At 32.6% G+C, this 21,529-nt stretch overlaps 1 protein-coding gene across 1 annotated transcript in view; it reads left to right on the forward strand.

The window, feature by feature from the left end:
- Positions 1 to 2,054: 2,054 nt before the first annotated feature.
- nomo (nodal modulator) overlaps positions 2,055 to 21,529 on the forward strand; it is an 86,830-nt gene continuing 67,355 nt past the window's right edge. Inside the window, exons 1-16 of the mRNA XM_059354245.1 lie at positions 2,055 to 2,192; positions 6,035 to 6,296; positions 7,456 to 7,604; positions 7,763 to 7,918; positions 9,920 to 10,005; positions 10,103 to 10,248; positions 11,583 to 11,730; positions 12,357 to 12,539; positions 13,588 to 13,733; positions 14,504 to 14,618; positions 15,219 to 15,316; positions 15,529 to 15,712; positions 17,108 to 17,238; positions 17,394 to 17,549; positions 19,030 to 19,108; positions 20,509 to 20,715. Coding sequence (XP_059210228.1) covers positions 2,177 to 2,192; positions 6,035 to 6,296; positions 7,456 to 7,604; positions 7,763 to 7,918; positions 9,920 to 10,005; positions 10,103 to 10,248; positions 11,583 to 11,730; positions 12,357 to 12,539; positions 13,588 to 13,733; positions 14,504 to 14,618; positions 15,219 to 15,316; positions 15,529 to 15,712; positions 17,108 to 17,238; positions 17,394 to 17,549; positions 19,030 to 19,108; positions 20,509 to 20,715 — 2,262 coding nt within the window. The 5' untranslated portion in view covers positions 2,055 to 2,176. The remainder of the gene's footprint in view (positions 2,193 to 6,034; positions 6,297 to 7,455; positions 7,605 to 7,762; positions 7,919 to 9,919; positions 10,006 to 10,102; positions 10,249 to 11,582; positions 11,731 to 12,356; positions 12,540 to 13,587; positions 13,734 to 14,503; positions 14,619 to 15,218; positions 15,317 to 15,528; positions 15,713 to 17,107; positions 17,239 to 17,393; positions 17,550 to 19,029; positions 19,109 to 20,508; positions 20,716 to 21,529) is intronic.

Here is a 21,529-nt window from a genome sequence, read left to right on the forward strand (position 1 = left end):
TTTAATTGCCATCCTTATTAGTACTTAAGGTGGGTGTCCTACTGTCGGTCAAGATGGCCGATGGTGGTGCTTAGTGATGCTAGAAACTCACTACACTGTCTCCTCAAAATTACATTTCAACACAATAAAACTGCATTTTCAATGTATGTATTTCCTCCCAAACTATGGTTGCAGATTTAAACACCTTTTTTTTTTGACTGATTGATTTGATTGAGTTTATTTTCAATATGAAAACAAAATAATAATAAAAAAGAGTCAGACAAAACCTTTAACATGACATGTAACCTGTTGTGAAATGAAATTAACTACATGATAACACAAGACACAAACAGTTGTTTCCTGGGTGAAAGTCCTGCAGTTATTGGACATATCAATGCACCCTGATGGCCTCCCACTGCAGACTTTCATGGACTTTGATTAAAAACACATGAGTGATACATTAGGGGATATGGCTGCCATCCAACACAAGGAAGTGCTTTTGCAAATTGGATTTTGTTTCCCTGATCATTAACCAAAGGCAAATTCCCTCAGCAGGATCCATGCAGCACTCAATGTAGCACACTTTAAGCACTTTTATTATATTCCAACTGGTTATGGTCAGAAATTAAATTCACATAAACATGAAACAGCTGTTCGAGTTACTTTAAAACACTTAATTTTGTAGGATATTTAGTGCATTGTTGCTGTGTATCTTGAGATCTTGTTCCTTCTCATTTCTTTCCCTTTTCTTTAAGCATAAACATTTTACACTTTACTGCTTCCACACATGAAGGTCAAGCTTTTAGGACACAACCTGAAAAAACAGTTATGTATTTTTTGGCCTTGGAGAGAAAGGTTTGAGAAAAACAGCAACTAAGTCTTCTAACTTAGCCTATACCATTTTACAAATAAAAAATGTATATGCAATATGTGAATTAATAATAAAAAGTTTTAAAAAAAAGTCTTACAATCAACCCATCATTTACTGTCCATCCTTTTTTATGCATGATATGACGTAAACTCTACAAGTCATGCACCAAAATGTTTGACTTTTATTTTTATTTTATTTAATCTTTATTTAACCAGGAAAGTCTTATTGAGATTAAAAATCTCTTTTACAAAAGAGTCCTGGCCAAGACAGGCAGCAGCACAGTTAGTTACAGACAATCATTTAAAAACAACAGAGAAGATAAAAATAGAGTCACAGTCAGAACATCATCAAACAAAGCATGTACAGACAGAAGAGCCAGCTTCAACATCATGAAATAAGGATTTAAACGTGTTTAGAGAAACCAGCTCCTTAAGTTTTAGCGCATTTTGCAGCTGGTTCCATGAAAAAGGAGCAGCATAACTAAATGCCCTTTTCCCCAGTTCAGTACGGACTCTTGGCACAGTCAGTAAAAACAAGTCCTCAGAGCAGAGCTGATACTTTCCTGTGCTTTTCTGAATTACATACTTCTGCAGGTATGTAGGAAGAACACCGAGGATGGTTTTATAAATAAGGATATGCCAATGATGGAGTCTGCAGGTGGACAGGGCAAAATTATCATTCAAAGACCTTTTTGGTGGTTGTGGGCAGTGGATGTTTAGGGGGACAACAAGGGTGGTCTAATAATTTTTTCCATGGTTGTATATTTGATAATGTGGTGATTGTAACAATTTACAATGCTAACTTTCTATTTCCAACAGTTAAATATTATTAAAATTGACGGACTATGAAATGTAATAACTTCACGAGTTGACTGAAGTAAATTACTAAATGTCATGACAGATGGTGATGTTTTGAGACAGTTTTAACTCTCTCTCTCTCTCTCTCTCTATATATATATATATACATATATATATAAATATATATATATATATATATATATATATATATATATATATATATTGTATAAAGTTAAAACTACTATAAATAAACAAAGAAATAAATACACACAAAGACAGAATTAAATAAGAAATGTTACAGTTAACTGACATTAATATGTAGCAAACATCAAAGAGAAGTCTGTGGAGCTGCTCCTCTTGTGTCCACATCCAGGAAGTTACAGTCTCTGGGAAAGACTGTTTCTGTCTGTCTGTCTGTCTGACAGCGGAGAGTCAACTCCCAGTGGACTGACCAAGTCTACTAGGTTCATATTTAGCTGATGTGATCCAATAACTAGTTGTTTTTTTATCCTGTTCAGAAAAAGGGACGATGGAGGCGGACTCAGGTAAACATGAAGTTACTAACTAATAACTGAGCTCGCTCCATTAAAACTACTGCAGCTTTAAGCTAACAGCTAGCTACTAATGCTAGCCTCAAACTTTAAAGAGTTGCTAACAACAACAACAACTTTGATAAAAGTGTTTCTGGAGGCGCACGAGACAAGTTAGAGAGCTTTAAGAGCTGTTTGGTTTCGTCTGAACGTGTCCAAACTGCGCTGTGGGAATGTTTCTCTGCTGAGTGTGCTTCTTTGTTAGCCATTGTCTTTTGTTGGATAAACACAAAAATAGTGTCAGCAAGTGTTTGTTGTTTGTATTAGAAGCCCATACTGTAGTTAGACAGAAGTAACACTTTGTCTTATTGATGTTTTGATGTTTAACAGACATTAGACACACTGTCGGGTGTGATCAGATACATTCCTTTGTAACTGGATACTCTCTTTTATTTTAAACACATTGTGAAATATCTTATTCTAACAATAATGAAAACCGATCCACAGATATGATCAATAAATATACACTTGTCTTCATGGCACTATTGTTGCTTGTCCATTATTGTGACTTTAAATCATATCAGACCACATTCATGACTAAATGATGTCATAATGTTGTGGAAAAATCCATCTTAATCCAAGTGGATCACCTATATATCGCTTATATATATATATATATATTATATATATATATATAGAAGAAAATTGAACTATATTGATATATGCGATATGGTCTAATTTCATATGACATTAAAAAATATATTGATATATCATTTATATCAATATATCGCCCAGCCTTACATTGTGAAATATCTTCTTCTTACAATAATCAAAACCGATCCACAGATATGATCAATAAATATACACTTTATTGTTGCTTGTCCATTATGGTGACTTTAAATCATATCAGACCAATAAGTAAATATGACAAACCCTAGTAAGGGCAGCATTTATATATAAAGAAATATATATATATTTTTTAACTATATCGATATGCGATATAGTCTAATTCCATATCACATTTAAAAGTATATCGATATATAATTTATATCGATATATCATTTATATCGCCCAGCCTTACAATAATTTAAACCGATTCACAGATATAATCAATAAATATATGCTTGTCTTCATGTCACTATTGTTGCTTGTCCATTATAGTGACTTTAAATCATATCAGACCAATAAGTAAATATGACAAACCCTAGTAAGGGCAGCATTTATATATAAAGAAATATATATTTTTTAACTATATTGATTGATATGATCAATAAATATACGCTTGTCTTCATGGCACTATTGTTGCTTGTCCATTATGGTGACTTTAAATCATATTAGACCACATTCATGACTAAATGATGTCATAATGTTGTGGAAAAATCCAACTTAATCCAAGTGGATCACTTACTGTTTGTTGGCACTGTGAGCCAATAAATATATTTATATGGGAAAAGAATAACAAACATTACAAAAGAACTAAATATGACAAATCCTAGTAAGGGCAGCATTTATATATACAGTACAGGCCAAAAGTTTGGACACACCTTCTCATTCAATGCATTTTCTTTATTTTCATGACTATTTACATTGTAGATTCTCACTGAAGGCATCAAAACTATGAATAAACACATATGGAATTATGTACTTAACAAAAAAGTGTGAAATAACTGAAAACATGTCTTGTATTTTAGATTCCTCAAAGTAACCACCCTTTGCTTACTAGAATATAAGACATGTTTTCAGTTATTTCACACTTTTTTGTTAAGTACATAATTCCACATGTGTTCATTAATAGTTTTGATGAATCTACAATGTAAATAGTCATGAAAATAAAGGAAAAACATTGAATGAGAAGGTGTGTCCAAACTTTTGGCCTGTACTGTATATATATATATATATATATATAGAAGAAAATTGAACTATATCGATATATGTGATATGGTCTAATTTCATATGACATTAAAAATATATTGATATATCATTTATATAAATATATCGCCCAGCCTTACATTGTTAAATATCTTCTTCTTACAATAATCAAAAAGAAGAAGAAGAAGATCAACAGATAAATATATTCTGGTCTTCATGTCACAATTGTTGCTTGTCCATTATTGTGACTTTAATCATATTGGACCACATTCATGACTAAATGATGTCATAATGTTGTGGAAAAATCCAACTTAATCCAAGTGGATCACTTACTGTTTGTTGGCACTGTGAGCCAATTTTTTTCCTGAAATATTTCTATTTATATGGGAAAAGAATAACGAACATTACAAAATAATTAAATATGACAAACCCTAGTAAGGGCAGCATTTATATATATAAAAAAGGAAAAAAATTGAACTATATTGATATATGCGATATGGTCTAATTTCATATCACATTTAAAAATATATTGATATATCATTTATATCGATATATCGGCCAGCCCTACATTGTGAAATATCTTCTTCTTACAATAATCAAAAACGGTCCACAGATATGATCCATAAATATACACTTGTCTTTATGGCACTATTGTTGCTTGTCCATTATTGTGACTTTTATCATATCAAACCACATTCATGACTAAATGATTTCATAATGTTGTGGAAAAATCCAACTTAATCCAAGTGGATCACTTACTGTTTGTTGGCACTGTGAGCCAATAAATATATTTATATGGGAAAAGAATAACAAACATTACAAAAGAACTAAATATGACAAACCCTAGTAAGGGCAGCAATATATATATATATATATATATATATATATATATATATATATATATATATGTTTGTTGGCACTGTGAGTTTTGTCTTGTCCACTTATCTGTCTCAGATCATCAGATCTGTCATGACATTTAGTAATTTACTTCAGTCAACTAGTGAAGTTATTACATTTCGTAGTCTGTCAATTTTAATAATATTTTAACTGTTGAAAATAGAAAGTTAGCATTGTAAATTGTTACAATCACCACATTATCAAAAATACAGCCATGGAAAAAATTATTAGACCACCTTGTTTTCTCCAATTTCTTGTTCATTTTAATGCCCGGTACAACTAAAGGTACATTTGTTTGGACAAATATAATGATAACAACAAAAATAGCTCATAAGAGTTTAATTTAAGAGCTGATATCTAGACATTTTCAATGGTTTTCTTGATAATAACCAAAATCATTATCAAGAAAACCATGGAAAATGTCTAGATATCAGCTCTTAATTAAACTCTTAAGAGCTATTTTTGTTAATATCATTATATTTGTCTAAACCAGCTATTCTCAACCTTGGGGTCGGGACCCCAATTGGGGTCGCGAGATGATTTCTGGGGGTCGCCAAATCATTTTGGAAGTCAGCTCTGTCTCCACTGTGTTAAAGTGTTCATGTGTTTTAGTCTTTTTGGTCACTTAATGTCTTTTTTTTGGGTAATTTTGTGTCTTTTTTGTGTCTTTATATTTGGTAATTTTGTGTCTTTTTTGTGTCTTTTTTTGATCATTTTGTGGTCAATTTGTGTCTTTTTTGGTCATTTTGTGTCTTTTTTTGGGTCATTTTGTGTCTTTTTTGGGTCATTTTGTGTCTTTTTTGGTCATTTTGTGTCTTTTCTGGTAATTTTTTTCCTTTTTTTGGTCATTTTGTTTCTCTTTTGGGTGATCTGAACTGTGCGTGTGAGATTGTGTTCAGTGAGCGGGGGTCACGGACAACATGCATGTTAAATTGGGGGTCGCGACTCAAAAAGGTTGAGAACTACTGGTCTAAACAAATGTACCTTTAGTTGTACCAGTCATTAAAATGAACAAGAAATTGAAGAAAAAGATCTAAAATTGTTACATGACTGTAAAACTGATCTGATCCTTTTTTTCCCACCTTTTCTAGTCTTCTACACTGATCACAGTGGGGGAGTCCGCAGTAACCCGCTGCTGGACCAGCTCCCCAGCTACCAGTCCCTGCTGTACCGCAGGAAGTCTTCGACCACCACCAAACGTAGAGGCAGCTCCAGAGGCCGACTCGGCTCCTCTGGCAGCGGGAAATGGGGCATCAGCACTTTCAGCAGACGTGAGGAGAAACAGAAGAGTCAGACGGAGGAGAGGGCGATCAGGGAGCTGCCCAAGGCCATGGCCGAGAAACGCAGAGACAAGTAGGAAAGACATTAAACAGATGTTAAACAGATCTGCTTGAAAATGATACATTTATTTTAAAGTTATCAAGATCACAGGGTTCATACGGTTGCTTGAAATCCTTGAAAATGCTTCGATTTTAATGTTGGATCTTGGATTTTGGACCTGTCCGATCTTGTCAGAGCTCCAAACGTCCCAAACACACTGTTGCATTATGCAGTTCGTTAGCCACCAGCTAACATTAGCTAACAATTAAAGTTGTTTTGGTTTTAATCACAAAAAGCTACTATTACTTCCTGTCGCTTAACAATGCCGCTTTCAAAATAAAAGCACAGAATCCACCTCAGAATTTACAAGAAGACTGTCAAAATAAGATGCCGTAAAAATAAATCATAGAAGAATTATTCTCCTTCCTCATTAACAACTTTTGAAAGATACTGGAAAAGCTTGAAAATGGACCTTGAGGTGTTGCCCTGTTGTGACCCCGTTTTGGTTGAGCATACATCAAATTCTAGAGACTGTGTTTTCAACAAAAATAACTTTTTGTTTCAATTTGTTATATTTAGTGGATCTAGAGGAACTGGAGTGGAGGAATAAAGATAAATATTTACTGAGAATATTATTGGTGGCCTGTAAGAAATCAATAACAAAGAAATGGCTGAAGAGGGAGGCACCTAGTACAGATGAATGGATTGATATCGTGTACAGTATCTTTGTAATGGAAAGAATTACTTTCAATTTAAGAACACAAAAAGAGGTATTTATTGAAAATTGGCAAAAATGGATTACATATGTCTCTACCATAAAACCGGATTTCAGGTAATCTCAGATTGGACGATCAGAATACTTTCATTTCTTTGTACCTTTCCCCTTTTTATTTTATTTTATTTATCCATTCATTTTTGGGTGTTTTCCAATCCCCTTTTGTACACTTTTACTTTTTTCTTTGATATTTTCTGTATTTGTCTATAGGTCTTCATGTTGATTGTTTGTTTGTTCATTTCAAAAACCAATAACAAGTAAATTACAAAAACAAAAAAAAAGAAAATGGACCTTGAAAGTCCTTGGAAAGTGCTTGAATTTGACCACTGAAAAAGTGGACGAACCCTGTAAACAGATGAAAATGATAAATTTATTTTAAAGTTATCAAGTTCAACAAACAATGTGTTTGACTGTCAGAACGCAGCGCATGGAGGAGGATCGAGAGCTCAGCAGCTGGAGACAGTTGAGTCAAAGCACCCGCAGGAACCTGAAGAGGCTGAAGGATGATTGCCACCAATGGCTGAGCTCCCTGAAGCTCTGGAGGGGAGACATCCACCTGATCGAGGGTGAGGGATAAAAAATGAGATAGACTGTGTGTATCTATCCTCAGAGGCACTTATTGATTTCTACTCAGGTTGGCCGACATGAGTAAATATGCTTGTTGTTGTTGAAAGTTGTAGTTTTGTTGTTTATTTCTCCCTCTCTTCTCCTTTTAACTCAACAGGGATGTTCGGCACGGGGATCCTGTCGTACTTCTCCTTCCTGCGCTTCCTGGTCATGCTCAACTTTATCATCTTTGTGCTCATGTTCAGCTTCGTCATGTTACCCATCATCGTGGCCCGCAGCGCCTCAGGGAATATCACCTACAGCCAGGATGATGGTGAGGAGATGCTTTTTTTTATTTCTTATAATTTGGCATTCAAAGTTTTTATTATATTTTCATTATTACGACATATAAACAAACATCAAACAAAACAGACAGGATGGAGGTCATAAAAAATACAGGTAACACTTTACAATAACATCTAAGTGATGTTTATAGATGGTTTATAAACCAATTATTATTAACCATTTACAAAATTCTATACATATTTAATCTTTAAATGTTTTCAAACAATTTCTTAAAGGTATAAGAATCATTTTGAAATCATTTACATACTTAATATGGTGTTAAAAATTTTATAATGAGTGTAAAGCTATTAATAAAGTAATAATTATGTTTGTTCATGGTAAAGAAATCTATTTGGCATTTATAAATTATAGTTCAACATTATTACATTTTCTATTCACCATTCTAAATGGCCTATATACAGTTTATAAATGATGATTAAACATTAATAAACTATCTGTTTACCATTTATAAATGGTCTATTTACCATCTATAAATGATGGTTATTGTAAAGTGTTACCAAAAATACAATAATAATAGTAAATAAATAAAAAAAAAAGATAAAATAAAATATAAAAAAAATAAAGGTAACACTTTACAATAACCATCTAAGTGATGTTCATAGATGGTTTATAAACCGATTATTAACCATTTACAAAATTCTATACATATTTTAATCTTTAAATGTTTTCAAACAATTTCATAAAGGTATGAGAATCATTTTGAAATCATTTACATACTTAATATGGTGTTAAAAATGTTATAATGAGTGCAAAACTATTAATAAACTAATAATTATAATGTAATTGTTTGTTTATGGTAAAGTAATTATCAATTTACATTAATATACCATCTATTAAAAAAATGAATTATAGTTCAACATTAATACATTTTCTGTTTACCATTCTAAATGGCCTATATACGGTTTATAAATGATGATTAAACATTAATAAACTATATATATATATACTATATATACTATACTATACTAATAAACTATTTTTTTTTTTTTTTATCTTATCATTTTCACAATTTAATCTCCCCAAACATCTTCTCACATGCCACAGTCCCAATCATCTTGGGGTTCCCTGCAACACCTCAGAATAGTCCGTGCACATGTTATTAGGCCAGTTTTATTTTCTTTTTATTGATGACAAGGCATGTATAAGACAGCCACTGTACAGGAAGAAAATTTATTATTTTTTTGTACAACATCCACCCATGATACAACACAAACAACTGCCCAAACATCCGAACATAGAAATACATATACAGTCACTGATATAATATTGTAAATGGACAGTAAAAAAAATTAAATTATATATATATATATATATATATATATATATATATATATATATATATACACACATATACACATATACATCTACACACACATATATATATATATATATATATATATATATATATATATATAAATAAAATTTTAAAAAAAGGATTAACAACCAAAAGGATGAAATATATGGAAGAAAGAAAAAGATGGAAGAAAATAAATAGATAAGTAAATAATAGAAAATAATGATACTAATAAAAAATATTAGACCAGTTTTTAATATTCTGAAAACTGTATTTGTTCAACAAGGGTACCATAGTTCTGTCTCCAAGGAGACATAGTCTTGGTAACCTGGGAAGTTCACAATTTAATGATTTGCTCATATAATCTATAACTTCTTCCCACAAGGGGAGGATCTTAGAACATTCCCATAATGCATCATGGATAAATGTGCCACTTTCTGCCCCACACTTCCAACATAGATCATTATTAATTAATAATTAAATAATAATTAATTAATTAAGTCTTGATGGGGTAAAATAATATCTATAAATTATTTTATACTGAATAAATTTGCGTCTGGCTTCTCTTATGTACTCTTCAGTGTTGGAAAGAATCCCCGGTGAGGGGACGCTTGTTTTTCTCAACATTGAGCATAAAATACTCTTAAGCTTATGCTTCTCTGTGTTTCACTCCAGGAGGTGTGTGCAGAGTGTATCCCAGCAGTGCTCGGCTGGGTCTGGTCATCTTTCATGAGCACATTACAGATCTGCTGTCTGGTGGAGTGAGTCCTTATACTGAATATTGAATGTCCCGTAGGAAATGAAGGTTTATTTTAATTTCCTTACTCACCGTCTGTATGTACTTTTCTTAATCTGCAGGGCTTCCTGGAACAGACGTATCTCTTCTACGGCCACTACAAGGCGGATCAAATACACTTTCCCAACACCACTTACAATTTGCCACTGGCCTACCTGTTGGCCACCATAGCCTACCTGTTCCTCAGCCTCATCTGGATTGTTAAAAGGTACCAAAAAGAGAAAAAACACGAGACTCATCTTTTTATATAGATACTTACACTACTGGTCAAAAGTTTTAGAACACACCAACTTTTCCAGAATTTAATTGAAAATGATGCAGTTTAATGTCTCAGTTTACTCTGAAATTAATGCACATTTGCAACATTTAAAATTCTTTATTGAGCATGATAGTGTTTTGAAAGTAAAAAAAAGATTCAAAATCACATTTTATGTTGGACTAAAGGACTGAAAAAAGACACAAAATGACAAAAAAAGACACCAAAAGACAAAATGACTAAAAAAAAGACACAAAATGACTTACAAAGACATGAAAAGAATTCAAAAATGGACAAAATAGCCCAAGACTCCATAGAGTTAAGTTGTTAACCCATTTCTTGTTCCCTGAAAAAGGCCTACTTGTATAATTCTGAAATGTACATTATCTTTCAGTTTTGGTTAAGCTTACCTTTTTTTATTTACCTCTGGCAGTTCACCACTTACCTTCGTACCCTTTCAAGCTGTTCATTTGACTTGAACTGCTTGAATTTCAATAAAAAACTGGAAAAATTGGGGTGTTCTAAAACTTTTGACCGGTAGTGTATATATATATACATTATAATACATTGCTACACTACAGGCCAAAAGTTTAGAAGCAATTTTACTATATGATCAGGCTTTACTTTCATTGAATTGAACCATTTTCCTCAGTTTACCTTTTGTGTTCTGAAATGTGTTCTAATAAGTGGCTCTTTATATAATAATCATGTTTATTTTGTTGTTTTGTTGTTATTTTATTGTTTGTACACATGTATTTTAGCCTTACTGCAGAAGCTGAGATGGGAATAACAAGAGCAAATAAAAATACACAATCTTGCCAAAGTTCATGCCAAATGCATGAACACAGCCAAAACTATTAACAAATGAAGAATGAAAAGCGCGTAAAATGCGCTCAACCTGCCCTGAGAGAGCTTTCAGGACGTGTCTGAGGTTGTAATGTTTAGACAATTATTAAAATTGAGTAATCTGCTGATTATTTTCTTACTTAATTATTTGTTTTATAAAATGTCAGAAAATAGTGAAATATGCTAATCCTAGTTTTTTTATTCATGGTGATATCTTTTAATGTCTTGTTTTGTCAGTCTAAACCCAAAGATATTCAGCTTAATATGAAATAAAACAGAAAAAAATCCCTAAAATCTCCATATTTGAGAGGCTGAAAACCGCATTTTCTGCCATTTTTGCATATCGAAACCCAAAACACAAGTATGAACTTGAAAATGAGAGTAAAAATTTTTATTGTAGTTTCTTAAAAAATGTTCACTTCGATAAACTTTTCTTCCAGGTCTGCCACAGGATTCAAGCGTAACCTGATTCAGGATGAGGATCGCTTTCAGAGCTTTTGCAACAAGATTTTTTCCGGCTGGGACTTCTGCATCACCAACGAGAACGCCGTGAGGCTGAAGAGGAGCAGCCTGCTCTACGAGCTCAGGGTCAGTGGATCGCTTCTGTTGAACAACATGTTTTATAAAGCCAGATTTAACATTGATTGATTGATTGAGAATTTATTTGAACACAAGAACCCAGATTCACCACTTTAAATCTCATAAATCTACGCATTTTTTTCTCGTAGATTTGCCACTTTAATCTCGTGGGGTTTTTTTACACATTCTGGCTGTATGTAATATCCTCCAATATTCTCTAGGGTTGAAATTTGGAATTTGCAAGTATTTCAATGAGTGCCCTATTAAGGGTTAAAGTGGTGAATCTGGGAGAAAAAATCGCTTTTTTCCCACTTTTTTCTCGTAAATCTGCGATTTTTTTCTTGCAGATTTGCCACTTTAAATCTCTTAAATCTGTGACTTTTTTTCTTGTAGATTTGCCACTGTAATCTAGTAAACTTGCAACTTTTTTCTCGAAATATTACCTGAAGTTACCAAAAGTTACCAAAGTTACCAGTTATATACATGCTTTAGACCCATGGTGTGCATCAAAGGGTTAAAAAGTTCTACTCAGACATATAGACAGATCATTTTCCCTCAGAAGTTTGTTGTTTGATCTCTGTATCCACTGAATGTTTGCCTCCTCATTCCGTTGTTGCATGTTCTAATATCTCCAGACGGATTTGGAGGAAGAAAGAATCAAACAGAAAATAGCCGATCGAACCCGTAAAGAGAGGTGTCGGATCTACGTCCTGCGCCTCATTCTCAACCTGTTTGTCATCGGCGTGCTGGCTGCCTGCTTCTACAGCATTTATGTTGCTACCATCTTCTCCCAGAAGGTTCAGATGGATAAAATAAAGGTAATTAAATATGACCTCCACCTATTACCCTGTTTATTATTATCCTTCTGTTTTTAGTTACATCCATGTTTGTCACCATGAGAAATTTAATTCACTCTTGAATCCAGATTTTATTCGAGTGATATCACCTTCGTTTTTCTCTTTTCTATAACAGGTGCATCTCAATAAGTTAGAATATCAGAGAAAAGTTGATTTACGTCAGTAATTCAATTCAAAAAGTGGAAAAAACACATTATACAGATCCATTACACACAGAATGAAACAATTCATGTCTTAATTAATTAATTAATTTCTAATTTTAATGATTATGGTTTACATTTAATGAAGACCTAAAATTCAGTGACTCAAAAAATTTTAATATTACACAGTGGTGTAATGTTACTAAGTACATTTACTCAAGTTCTGTACTTAAGTACAATTTTGAGGTACTTGTACTTTACCTAAGTATTTCCATTTTATGTAACTATATATTTTTACTCCACTACAGTTAGCTGACAGCTTTAGTTACTTTACAGGTCGAGATTTAACATAAAAAACACGATAAAATTAAAGTTAGACAAAATATTACAGCTCATAACAGTATATTAAGTAGTTAAAATGAGCCCTACCTTGAGAAAATAAGAACATTGCTTACATAAATGCATCAATAATAATAATAATCCAATAATATATTTAGAATGTATAAAACAATGAAGCCATTCTGCATAACGAGTACTTTTACTTTTGATACTTTTAGTACATTTTGATGCTGATACTTAAGTAAGTTTTGAATGCAGGACTTTTACTTGTAGTGGAGTCATTTTACAGTATGGTAGCAGTACTTTTACTTAAGTAAGAGATCTGAATACTTTTTCCACCACTAATATTACAATATTTATGTTTAAAGTGGAAATGTATGTCCATCTATATGACTCAGTACTTGGTTTGGACAATTTGACTTGAACTACTGGAAATTAACTTTCCCATCATATTCTAATTTATGGAGAAGCACCTGTAGTTCTTAAGTTAATCATATTTAAACAGATATTACCTTTTTGTTTGATTGCAGGAGAATTTCATCGTGGATCTGATCTACGAGTATCTACCCTCCATCGTCATCACTCTGGCCAACTTCATCACCCCCCTCCTCTTCTCCGTTATCATCAATTTTGAGGACTACTCTCCCGCCTTCGAGATCCGCTTCACTCTCATGAGGTGCAGTTGACTTTTAATTCATTGACCACTCACTCATCCTTTTATTTAACCCATTTAGGCCTAAAACGCCTGTAAAAAACGCCTGTAAAACCTCTGGGCGATTTTGAAAGAACCCACTAAAACCTGAAGTTTCTCTGGAAATTCAACAGGAGATTTTTCAGCCTCTGTAGCAGATAGAAATGAAATTCAAAAAGTATTTGAGAGCTTATACCCGTGGCTTTCATGAGAAGTTGAGTTTATTTGTCCAAACCTTCAATAAAGTTTTTTTAAAAATCAACAAACTCAGCAAATGTTACATTTGACTGAATAAAAATCCTTTGCATAATACTAATACATGCCCATTAGCAAGATGCAAACATGATATGACCATTGGAAGAAATAGACATAGTTCTCATTAGACTATTGTAATAAAAAATAAAAATTATCATAATAATAATAATAATAATAATAATAAATAATAATAATACATTTTTATCTATATTGCACTTCAATTCAAATTTAACTTAAAACAGGAACCCAAATGTGACGACTCAATCTGCACTGTGCAAACAAAATCACAAAAAGGACAAAAAATATAAGCAGCTTCAGTCCCAACACAAATAAACAGGTGGGCTCAGACTACACTGCACTACAAACAAGATGCAGGTGAGGTGATGTGCACCTCATTTAATTGGTTTATTATATCGGCGTGTTGGCTGATGATAATATCTATATTCTTCTCTTTAAAACGTGTGCTCAACTACTTTTTGTCCTTCTTCCTTTCTCTCCAGGTGTGTCTTCATGCGGTTGACCAGTATCGGGGTTCTGCTCTTCTCTCTCTGGTCTCAGATCACTAAATGTGAACAGGATCCCTGCCTCTGTGGTTATAACCACGTTCTTTACTCTGTAAGTCATTCATCAGCATTCAGTGGTTCCACATTATAATATTCAGGTGCCAGCATCAACACTTTTATCACTCTCTTTCCTGAAACTAGTGGTTTTATGTCTTTTTTTCTGTCATTTTGTGTCTTTTTTTAAAATAATGTTGTGTCTTTCTTAGTAATTCTGTGTATTTTTGGTCATTTTGTGTCTTTTTATTTAAAGTAATTTAGTGTTTTTTCAGTCATTTTGTGTCTTTTTTTGTGATTTTGCGTCTTTTTTTGGTCATTTTGATACTGCCTCCAGCGGCCCCCAGGTAACTTGAGTTTGAGACCCCTATTCTACATGTTTCTTTTACAGCGTCACCAAAAGTAAACCATTTGTAAAAACAAGATCCTGTCAAAAACATGAAAGTCTGTCCTCCTCAACGCTAGTAGGAAGCCATGATTGGTTTAGCTGAAATAAAAAATGTATTCACTAAAATCTGACAGAACACATTCTTTAAGCTGTAACACATGATGGGACTGATCTTTGGATATGCTTTAGGAATATCTTATAGTGATATATTCAGAGTCTTGTGTATCTGTGCTTCTTTCTAACTCTTTACCTCTGTGTGGTTGTCCACAGTGCTGGGAGACCCGCGTGGGCCAGGAGATGTACAAACTCACCATCTTTGACTTCATCATCATTGTTGCTGTCACCATCTTTGTGGAGTTTCCCAGAAAGTAAGTCTAGTTGCAGCAGAAAAATTGAAAGCAGTTTTTCCAAATTCAGTATTTGTCCGAGGAACACTGAGCATTAAGCATTAATATTTTTTCTTTAAGCCTTTCTCAACTATAATACTCATTCCAATCATTTTTCTTGCCTTGGTGGAGATGTTTGTCCCTTTGTTCTTTAGCTGTTTGTAACAGTGTCCTTGTGCTCCTGCTCTGCTCAGGCTGATAGTGACCCACTGTGACTGCGGCCTGGCTAAGTGGTGGGGGGAGCAGGAGTTTGCTATTCCTCAGAACGTGCTGGAGATCGTCTACGGTCAGACCATCTGCTGGATCGGCACCTTCTACAGCCCGCTGCTGCCCGCCATCTGCACCATCAAATACTTCTTCATCTTCTATATCAAAAAGGTGACTTTTTTTTTTTGGTGGGTCGAAATCAAGGTTATTATAGTTAATGAAAACTAACGAAATAACAAAAACTACAATTGAAAAAAACATTTTTGTTACCTGAAATAAAAATAAAAACAAGAGTTTTTAAAAATAACTAACTGAAACTGTAAAACTAAAAAAAAAAAATAGTGAAAATGTCCTTCGTTTTCGTTTTTTGATCAAGGTCTTTTTTTATTTTTCAAATTTAAAAAATGCATCAGACAAAGAAAATACAATTCTCACATGAAACAATCAAGTCTTTCGTTTTTGTCAACTTTTTTTAATATGTCAATCTTTTGGTTAATATGAAATCTATTTCATCTATTTGGTTTTATGACTTAGTAAACTTATTGGGGCTGAGATGGATCAGGCAAAGGAAATAAAGGAAACATTTATTGTGACCTTATTGAATCTCGCACCCAACAAATACCCCATTACAAAAAACTAACACTAAAACTAATAAAAACTAAACAAAAACTAAGCTTTTTTCCAATAAATAAATACTAATTAAAACTAGCAAACACACTCTAAAAACTCATTAAAACTAACTGAATTTGAAAACAAAAATTGACAAAGAAATTAAAACCAAAACTAATGACAAATCCAAAACTATTACAACCTTGGTCAAAACCAGATCAGTAGAAGTTTCTGGATTTTTTTTTATTATTCTTTTATTGTTATTAGTTTTTCTTTTCTTTTAAAATGAATAATAGAATTATAATAATTTAGTGTAAATATTGCTTTCCTTACTGTTATCTTTTTTTTCTGACGCTTGCTTTGGCAATATGTACAGTGTTACGTCATGCCAATAAAGCCAATTGAATTGAATGGAATTGAATTGAATTGAAAAATTAAAAAAAAGATGTTTTTATTTTTTTATTATTATTATTATTATTATTTATTTATTTGTTTTTTGTTTTTTTTCTCTGTCTGTTTTTGGTGTCTGTCTCAGCTGTTTGTAAGTGTTTGTATTATATGTTGAAAAATTAAATAAATACTTTAATAAAAAAAAGAGTTTTCACAATGTAATATAAATTGTTTATAGTATATGTATATATATAATTATTTATAATATTTGTATGTGACTATACTGATTATTCACATATATATGTATATACTGACCCGTTAAGGGGTAGGACTAGATACGTTTTTTTACTTCCTCCTACCCCCTTTCGAGCTTGCAGAAAGTGTCTGTTTCTTTTCAATTTTTTTGCTTTTTTGTTTTGTTTTTTATTTATTCATCTATTAATATTTAAACTTGTTTTTTTATTGCCTGCATGTTCGAAATAAAGACAATCAATCAATCAATCAATCAAAAAAAAAGAAAAAAAAATGAATTGAATTGAAATATAAGGTTTGTGCTCCTGGCCGTAGGTGTCGCTGATGAAGAACTGTCGCCCGGCAACACGTCCGTTCCGAGCCTCCAGCTCCAACTTCTTCTTCCTGGCCGTGCTGCTGATCGGCCTGGCTCTGGCCTGCCTGCCTGTCACTTTCAGCGTGGCGCAGTGAGTAATGCACCGTTGGCGGCCATGTTTTATTTTAACTTCAGTCTGTCGGGGAGTCTCATGTCAGTGTTTGTCTGATAAATATCCCGTCTCTGTGTGTATTTGTCTTCTGTGTTTCACTGATGAAATGTTCCTCTCCATCTGTTGTTGCTCAGAATCAACTGCTCCCAGGCCTGTGGACCGTTTGTTAATTACAACACCTCCTGGGAGGTGCTGCCAACTACTGTATCTCAACTACCCACTGAAATGAGAAACCTCCTCTTCGCTCTCTCATCAGAGGCGTTCGCTGTCTCCTTCTTCGTGGTCACATGGTACGTGTTTCTGTCAGCTCTTACAGCGTCGATCCAGTTTAAAAAAACGGTACAAACACATGGTTTTCACCAGGTAGATAGATAGATAGATAGATAGATAGATAGATAGATAGATAGATAGATAGATAGATAGATAGATAGATAGATAGATGTACTTTATTTATCCCAAGCTGGGAAATTACAGTGTAGCAGCAGCATTACACACAGAGACAATAACAACACAATTAAATAATTAAATAAAAAGAACAACCTAGGCATACTTCAAGCAATAAAATATAAAAATACAATAAAATACAATAAAATGTAATGTAAAAATACAAATAAAGTGTCTAAAGAAGGAGTATGTATTAAGGAGTAGAATTCCTGTGCAGAATAAATATGAATATGCAGTATAAAAATGTTGGTGCTATGAAACAAATAAGGTGCAATGAACAGTGTGCATAAAAAACACATAAAGTGCATAACGACGGTATGTAATGAACCAGGTTATTATTTGTTATTGTACAGGGAGGAAGAAGGGCTTTAACAACCGGGTGTTTTCATAAATGATAAATTATTCATGTATTTGTTTATTTAATCTATTTATTTTCTTTTTTTTTTGTAAATATGTATTATTTAAATATGTACACTACCGGTCAAAAGTTTTAGAACACCCCAATTTTTCCATTTTTTATTGAAATTCAAGCAGTTCAAGTCAAATGAACAGCTTGAAAGGGTACAAAGGTAAGTGGTGAACTGCCAGAGGTAAATAAAAAAAGGTAAGCTTAACCAGAACTGAAAGATAATGTACATTTCAGAATTATACAAGTAGGCCTTTTTCAGGGAACAAGAAATGGGTTAACAACTTAACTCTATGGAGTCTTGGGCTATTTTGTCCATTTTTGAATTCTTTTCATGTCTTTGTAGGTCATTTTGTGTCTTTTTGTGTCTTTTTTTGTAATTTTGTGTCTTTTTTTTTGGTAATTTTGTGTCTTTTTTTAGTCCTTTAGTCCAACATAAAATGTGATTTTGAATCTTTTTTTTATTTTAAAAACACTATCATGCTCAATAAAGAATTTTAAATGTTGCAAATGTGCATTAATTTCAAAGTAGACTGAGACATTAAACTGCATCATTTTCAATTAAAATCTGGAAAAGTTGGTGTGTTCTAAAACTTTTGACCAGTAGTGTATGTTTTGGAAAAAAAAAAAAAAAAGTGTTAATTGAGTAGTGGAGAAGGTTTAAATAAGCATATTATGCTTCATCCTACTTCTTTTCGGACATGTTGCGTTCACGTTATAGCTTTTGTTTTGACTATTGCTATTTTTTTTGTTTTGATTATTCTCATTGGATGTATTTGTTTTTGAGTTTACTTTGTTGTGTTACTCGCACATGTTCGAAATGAAAGCTGAACTGAACTGAATTGATGATCATCGCAAAACTGATGTTTCAACTGTTCTTTTCTCTCTTTCACTGTAATTTTACTGGAATTTTTCTGCAGTTTGGCCATGTTTTATGTGATCGCACTCGCTGGAGCTCACAAGAGAGTTATTAACCAACTGAGGGAGCAGCTGGCAATGGTAGGTTGACCCAAAAATCTGCCTTCTAGTCTATTTCACCTGTCTCTATTCTCTCTCTTTTCTTTATCAGACATTGATCATCATGTGAGTTATAACCAAAGTTTGGACCAACTGTCTATTAGGGCTGGACAGTTCATATTAATTAATTTTGAATCAGGATTTTGGCTTTGAAGAATTATGAAAACAAGATAATGGAGATAAAGCATTTCACAATGATGCTATAAATCAAGCTCACACTGGTCCTCTACTTTTCTCTGAGTTACTGATACTTGTATAGTTTACCAAAATATTAAATATTTGTTTAATTTTTCTTTCATTTATTTCTTATTTTGTTGGATTGAATTTGTTTATTTTTTTCCCAGTAGGTTGTGGAAGTGCAGTAATTTTATAAGATAGGCGTAATTATTATCTAGATGTTATTTATTTTTTAAAATAAAAATGTATGTATTTAAAAATAATAATTATCTAAATATGTATTTTCATTATTTATTTATTTATTATTGATTTACTTTATTTATTTATCACATTTTTTCCATTTTTAAAAAAAATGAGTTTTTCAGTTTAATTATATTTAAAGTTCAATAAAATCAGATTTTTTTTAGTTCAGTAAATGCAGGATGTTGCCAAAGTAAATGAGTAATTGTGATATTAAATTTTTCCCCAAATAATCCTGATCATGATTTTTGACTAAATGTGTAATATTTTGTTTCCCAGTAGGTTGTGGAAGTGCAGTAATTTTATAAGATAGGCGTAATTATTATCTAGATCTTATTTATTTTTTGAAATCAAAATGTATGTATTTAAAAAAAATATATTTATCTAAATATGTATTTTATTTATTTATTTATTTATTATCGATTTACTTTATTTATTTATCACATTTTTTCCATTTTTTTTAAATTTGTTTTTCAGTTTAATTATATTTAAAGTTCAATAAAATCAGATTTTTTTTTAGTTCAGTAAATGCAGGATATTGCCAAAGTAAATGAGTAATTGTGATATTAAATTTTTCTCCAAATAATCAAGATCATGATTTTTGACTAAATGTGTAATATTTTGTTTCCCAGTAGGTTATTATCTAGATCTTATTTATTTTTTAAATCAAAATGTATGTATTTAAAAAAAATATATTTATCTAAATATGTATTTTAGTTATTCATTTATTTATTTATTTATTTTATTATTGATTTACTTTATTTATTTATCACATTTTTTCCATTTTTTTAAAAATTTGTTTTTCAGTTTAATTATATTTAAAGTTCAATAAAATCTGATTTTTTTTTAGTTCAGTAAATGCAGGATGTTGCCAAAGTAAATGAGTAATTGTGATCTCAATTTTTCCCCAAATAATCCTGATTATGATTTTTGCCCTACTAAATGTGTATTATTTTGTTTCCCAGGAGGGCCGTGACAAGCGTTTCCTGATCCAGAAGCTGTGTCAGGCCCAGAGGCTCTCAGCTATTAAATCCCCAGCAGCCTCGTCTCAGCCTCGCAGCAGCAGGAGCAGCAGGAGCAGCAGGAGCAGCCCCTGCTACCACACCAGCTTCTCCAACAATTTCAATGAAAGTGTGTTCCTGGCACACCCACCTCCTGACTCCTCCACACACGTGTGAGGCCAAGGCCGAATATTTCACACCAAAAACCAGAGAATGGACAGATGGATTGAGTTGAAAACTGAATTAATATGTTGTTATTTTTATTGTGAAAACACTACAAATTGGGAGCTTTCATGGACCTGCCTGCATTATAGTCTAGACGGAATTGTCCAAAAAGTGAAAGTGAGGAGCATTTATGGGTACAAGTCAGGAACCGGCCTACTTTACTTATTTCAAGGGTGCTGAATCCAAAAAAATGGTTCCCAAGCGAAATTTTGAGTTTTTGACCTTCTCATTTGCATATCAATATGGCGGCCAAATTGCCTATCTTGCTCAGTTGTTGGACCATTTTCCCCAAGTTTTTTTGTAAGTAGGCAATCAAAGATGAGGAAATTAAGTTTCTAGATCTATAGTCTAGGGTCAGAGCAAGAATAAAGTGGAGGCTCAGTCTCTTTTTTATGTATATCTATATATATGCAAAATACCAACTTTTAAGGTGAAATTAAGCATTATTTGTGTGACTAGACTATAGATCCAGAAACTTAATTTCCTCATCTTGATTGCCTACTTACAAAAATACTAAGGGGAAATGGTCCAATGACTGTGCAAGATGGGCAATTGGCCATTTGATATACAAATTAGAAGGTCAAAAACTCAAAATTTCGCTTCGGAACCATTTTTTTTGGACTCGGCACCCTCAGGTAGGCCGGTTCCCGACTTGTACCCATAAATGCTCCTCACTTCTTATTGAAGGCCCTTTTTCTGAAATCCGTCTAGACTATTAATGTGTTTTGTCTTTTCACTGTTCTTTTGTTGACAATCTGAT

This window comes from Centropristis striata, chromosome 1 (genome assembly GCF_030273125.1).
Source record: "Centropristis striata isolate RG_2023a ecotype Rhode Island chromosome 1, C.striata_1.0, whole genome shotgun sequence".
Taxonomy (NCBI): domain Eukaryota; kingdom Metazoa; phylum Chordata; class Actinopteri; order Perciformes; family Serranidae; genus Centropristis; species Centropristis striata.